General features: G+C 62.2%; 1 protein-coding gene across 1 annotated transcript; it reads right to left on the minus strand.

Moving 5' to 3' along the window:
* Positions 1-310: 310 nt before the first annotated feature.
* NKX2-1 (NK2 homeobox 1) lies at positions 311-2319 on the minus strand. Its single transcript, XM_066276802.1, has 2 exons — positions 1947-2319; positions 311-1044 (listed from the first exon to the last, which is right to left on the minus strand). The coding sequence occupies exons 1-2, from the start codon at positions 2317-2319 to the stop codon at positions 311-313; spliced, it is 1107 nt and encodes a 368-aa protein (XP_066132899.1).
* Positions 2320-5509: the final 3190 nt, after the last annotated feature.

Consider the following 5509-nt stretch of genomic DNA (forward strand, 5'->3'; position numbering starts at 1 on the left):
ACCCCATTTCAACCACTTAAAAGACACCCCGAAAGCTGTTCTAGTTTTGTCCTTCTCTGTTTAAAGGCTTCTTAAAGAATTGGATTCGCTTGGTTGTTTGTATTTTCTTTTAAAAATTTTCCACAAATTTTAGGAACAAAGAAAAGAAAAGGCGTCCAGCTGTTGGGCCTTTGTGATTTCCCCGTGGTCTGAACTGGACAGGTTGTTAAGAAAAGCTGAAGCGCTTGGAGAGCCGGGTGGTTGGTGTGTGCGTCGGGCAAGGGGGACAGGACGAGGCAGTGCGCTGGGCTCGGCTCGGCCCAGCGTCCTCTCACCAGGTCCGACCGTATAGCAAGGTGGAGCAGGACATGGTGCTGTAGTCCGAGCCCGAGGAGTTCAGGTGGGACAGGCTGGAGACCTGGCCCTGCAGCGCCGCGGGGCTAGCGGCGTGGTGCGCCAGGTCCGGCGACTGGCCGGCGCTGCCGGGCTGGTGGCCCGGGTGTGCGCCCAGGCCGGGGCCGCCGCTGCCCACGGAGATCGCCGCCGCCGCCGCCTGCGCGGCCTGCGCCTGCTGCTGCGCCTGCTGCTGCGCGTGACCCTGCAGGCTGGCGGCGCCGGGCGCCGGGGCCCCCGCCTGGCAGGGTTTGCCGTCTTTCACCAGGACCGGCACAGCCACGCGGCGCGGCGACTGCTGCTGCGCCTGCTGCTGCTGCGGGCACCCAGCTCCCCCGCCGCCGCCGCTGTCCTGCTGCAGCTGCTGCTGTGCCGCCTTGTCCTTGGCTTGGCGCTTCATCTTGTAGCGGTGGTTCTGGAACCAGATCTTGACCTGCGTGGGCGTCAGGTGGATCATGCTGGCCAGGTGCTCGCGCTCGGGCGCCGACAGGTATTTCTGTTGCTTGAAGCGTCGCTCCAGCTCGTACACTTGGGCCTGGGAGAAGAGCACCCGGCGCTTCCGGCGCGGTGCGCTTGGCAGCGGGGCCATGTTCTTGCTCACGTCCCCCAGTGAGCCCAGGCCGCCCATGCCGCTCATGTTCATGCCGCTCGCCGGGCCCATGAAGCGGGAGACTGTAAGCGACAAACGCACAGCGTCGGCCGGGGCCAGGCCGGGCCAGGCCACCTCTCCCGTCCGCTTTTGGCCGGCCGAGCCCGGCCCCGACGGCGCGCTCCTCACCTAGACCGCCTCGCCCCGAGCAGCTGAGTCGCGGGGAGCGCCAGCGCCCGCCCTGGCCGTGCCGTTGAGGGGTTCACTAGAGCGCTCCCGCCTCAGCCCCGGCTCCCTTCCTCAGTGTCAGCGCTCCACCCAAAAAGCACGGTTGTTCCTTTCGTACCCAACCGTGGCAAGAGTCGCGGGCTTAACCGGCGGCGAACGGGGCCCTGGCCAGGAGGTCGGGTTCGACGGTAAGACCCCAACTTTAGGAGCTTAGGAGGTAGAGGTGTTCAGAAAGCTAACGCCCCAGCGCGCTTTGCCTCGTGGCCCCTCTCTCTTGTCAGCCCCCGTGCAAGCCCTTGCTTGGCCATTGAGATCCCGCTCTGGAGCCGCGCGCCCTCCCACCTGATTAAAGCGTGGAGAGGCCGGCCCCGCGCCCGAGCGCCCCGGCTCGGCAGCCCCCCGCCCGGCCAGGCCGCGCCTTTCCGCGGCCAACTTGCCCTGACTCCCTAAGTGAGGGGGCGCCTCCGTCGGCGCTCAGAAGTCTCCAGCGTGGGGCAGAGCGGCCAGTCGGCTGCATTTGGGACACGCTTGATACCGGCACCTGCCTGCAGGTCCCGCTATTAAGTGTCCCTCTCGTGGAGCCCCTCAGTCCGACAGGGGGAAGGACCCCAGCTCCCGCGCCCGACTCCCTGGCGCCGCTGCCCGGCGCCCAGCCTGCCGTCCCGCGCGCAGCCGGCAGGCGCCGCGCCTCTCGGGCGGCTCTCCCCGCTCCTCCCGCGCCGAGCACGCGGCCCCGCGGCGGGGCGGCCTCACTTACTGGCGGGGAAGCGCGGGTCCGGGTTGGCGCCGTACCATCCGGGGCCCGAGGCGCTGTTCCGCATGGTGTCCTGGTACGGCGGCAGCTCGCTCATGTTGCCCAGGTTGCCGTTGCAGTAGCCCCCCACGGCGGAGTGCGAGAGCTGGGGCACCCCCGCCGCCGTCATGTGGTAGGCGGCGGTGACCGCGCCGTGGTGGCCCACGGCGTGCTGCTGCATGGCCGCCGCCGGCGGAGCCGCCTGGCCCTGCCTGTACGCCGCCAGCGGGGCCCCGAGGCCGCCGCCCTCCATGCCCACTTTCTTGTAGCTTTCCTCCAGGGGACTCAAGATGTCAGACACTGAGAACGGAGTCGTGTGCTTTGGACTCATCGACATGATTCGGCGGCGGCTGGAGGAGGAAGGAAGAGGAGGAAAAAAAAGGGAGAGGGGGAAGGCGAAGACTCGCTGCTTTTTTTTTTTTCTCCCTCTGCCAAATATTCTGGTGTTACCTTAGCGCGGATCTTGTTGGATGTACACGTAACCGAGTGGACCGAGTCCGCCTTAATTGGCTTGAGTGGAGGCTCGGGGGCTGCCTCGCGTTTGTTTTAGCCCGGCGCCAGGTTTTAGGCAGCTACCAGAGGCGGGGCGTAAGCGCTAGAGCAACAAGACAATAGAAGCCTACATCTTGCCCGAGATAATTAGCTTACATGCTGATGACAAGGTAAACACCTTCAAGTTTCACTTGTCAGGATTTGTACGTCTCCAAGAGGGAGAGCAAGAGAGAGAGGCAGAGACGCGACCCGAAGCGTTTCTATCCCCCTCCCCCGGAAACCCCCACCCCAATATTTTGTGGGGTGCGGGCGGCGCGCAGGGGAGAGGGAGGCGGGGAGGGGTGAGGAGGGAGCCGAGGGAGGCAGGGCGGGGGGTGGGGTGAGGAGCAGCCGAGGGGAGAGCTGGTGCTGGGGAAGGAAGGGAGGTGAATGCTGCTTTGCAACCAACTTTCGGAGTTCCGAAGTGAACTCCCGGGCGGAGACAGGTGTTCAGAGAGGGGCCCGGAGCGGGGCCGGCGGGGCCACCTGAGCCGGCGGGGCTGCTCCTCCCTCCCGCGGCCTCGCAGCCGCGCGCCCCCACTGCCTCTGGACCACAGCGGGCTGCGGCGCCCGGCCCGGTCTCTGCCAAAGGAGCTGGCGTGCCCGGGGACGAGCCCGGGGGGGCTGCACTGTTGGCCGCGTGTCTGTCAGTCTGTCTGCTTCCACTGCCGCCGTCAGAGGAACACCTCTGCTCCCGCCCCCTTTCCCTCTACCGAAGAGAGGTTCTCAGCGAACGGAGGGGGCGCCGAGCGGGGGGTCCCAGATCCCCGCCCCCAGCTCAGGGTCTTCGCGGTGGACCCGGACCGCCCCCCGCCCCCATCGCGCCACCCCCAACACTTCTGCGGCTCCCCTTCCCCAGCCCCGCACCCGGGCCGAGGCAAGCGTGTACCGGCGGGTGTAACCGGGAGGGTGGAGGGGGGTTCACGCGAGGGGCCGTCCCTGAAACTGCCCTACCTCGGACAAGCCTAGTGTCCCGGGCCCTCGCCACAGCCTGGGCGCTCGGGGCTCTGGGATGGCGCTGACTCGCCAAGGGCACCGCCGGCCCAGCACCCGGGTCCCGGGCCACCTGATTTCCCCTCGGATGCTCAGGGAAGGGTGCGGGCAGGGCGAGTCCCGGGTGGACCGAGCCTGAACCCCGGCGGAGCCCGCACGCCCGAAGGGGCGAACGCAGAGGCGCGGGCAGCCCCGAGGGCGGGAGGCTGGGCTGAGGCTCTCCTCCGCCCCGAGCTCAGCCATGCAAAAGTGCACTTGCTTCCCTGGGAATAACCAAATATCTTTGTTTAAAGTGGCGGCGTAAATGGCCAGTCGCTTTGTGGCCACGCTGGATATTAGTAGATGAGGATCATTCTGCTTCAATTGGACACCTCTCATCCGGCGAGCAAGAAACTGCTTAGGAGGAAGTGGGTTTCCTGTCTTCGCGTTCCCAGGCTTCAAGTGTGAGCCCAGCGCTTCGAGGGTCCTTGGCGCCTGGAGAGGAGGAGCTGCGGGCGGTGCGGCCCAGCCCGGCCCGAGGCGTCCGCCCGGCTCCTCCCGCCAGGCCCCGGCCCGGCCGAGCGCGCTGGGGAGCGCAGCCCTGCGTGGCGGGAACCCTGAGACCCACTCCGGTTTTTGCCCTTGAATTTTACACGTTTTGTTGTTTTGTTTTTTTGTGTTCTTTGGCTGTTTTAGCCTCCTCCCCGCCCCAGGGGCTGGATGGGAGCGTTCCCGGGCCGGGCTGGGGCCTCCGAGACACTGCGGAGGCCGGTTAAGGAGGCTTCGCGAATTTGGTTTTTGTTTTCCTATTTTCTTTCCGCTCCTTGTAGAGGTTCAAGGAACTCCCAGTGATGAACAGGCACCTTAAACGATATAATTCAGCAGGTTAGGCACCTTTGCCATTACTAGCAGTTACAGTAGGAAAGATTTTTATTATTATTATTAGCTTTTAATTTCAATCTTATATTTGAGGAGTGCTCTGCACTCCCTCAATCCAAAGCCAATTTCTATACTAACATTCTCTTTCCTCACCACCTAGGATCCTTACAAGGGGACGGAAAGCTCAGGGCACACCCTCCAGCCCGCGTGGGCCCACGTTTGTGTGCGGCTCCCTCCGTGGCATTGGAGAAAACAACCCTCTGTCTCCACGCAGAGGCGCCTGTCGTTGTATTGCGAAGACTAGTGTCAACCCGGTCCCTTGCCCTTCCTTCTGAGGGGCTTCTCGGGCACTTTCAGGAAGGACCCCATCAACTGCACTTCGGTCAAGGTCATGTCTAAGCCTAAGGAGTAAGGAGGGAAGACGAGGCTGGGCTCAAGTGAACGGTCCAGGAAAGCGGACAAAACTAAATATAGATCTTATCTGCAGGCGGGACCCAGCCTCAGGCCTAGGTCTTGAGTGAGGTCTTAATGCCAAGGAGGGGTGGGTTTCCCAATTAGCCGTCCTTTCTTTTTCTTTCTTTCTTCCTCTCCATTATGTCTTATTATTGGTAAGTGTAAAAAACACCAAATGCAAAACGTTGAACGCTTCTCCCAATTTCAATGCTATTTAGAAATAGAGGCAATTCTTCACAAGGTTTTTGTGAGATTCAAGCAAGCAAAGACTGGGCACATAAAAGTACTTTGAAAGCATTGGAAATTTATTAATTCAGTGTAAGAGCTGGAGATTTCTACATTTTTATCATTAGTAGCCTACTCTTAATTTTTTTTAAGTTTTTATTTATTTTAGAGAGAGGAGTGTGGGGTGGGAAGGACTCATAGTAGTTGCTTCCCATATATGCCTTGACCTGACAGAGTTTCGAACCAGCGACCTCAGCATTTCTGGTCGACACTGTATCCACTTCGTCACCACAGGCCAGGTAGTACCCCGTTCTTAAGACCCTAAATCTGAGTGAAAGGAAGAGTTTGATTACTTTCCACAGTCCCTGAGCCCTGCCTCGTGCTCCCTCGGCCTTCGCTCCTAGGACTGTTTCCAGCTCCGCAGCAGTTACGGGAGCACGTGGCTGGCTACACCCCCACCCCCTGGC

This window comes from Saccopteryx bilineata, chromosome 4, assembly GCF_036850765.1.
Source record: "Saccopteryx bilineata isolate mSacBil1 chromosome 4, mSacBil1_pri_phased_curated, whole genome shotgun sequence".
Taxonomy (NCBI): Eukaryota; Metazoa; Chordata; class Mammalia; order Chiroptera; family Emballonuridae; genus Saccopteryx; species Saccopteryx bilineata.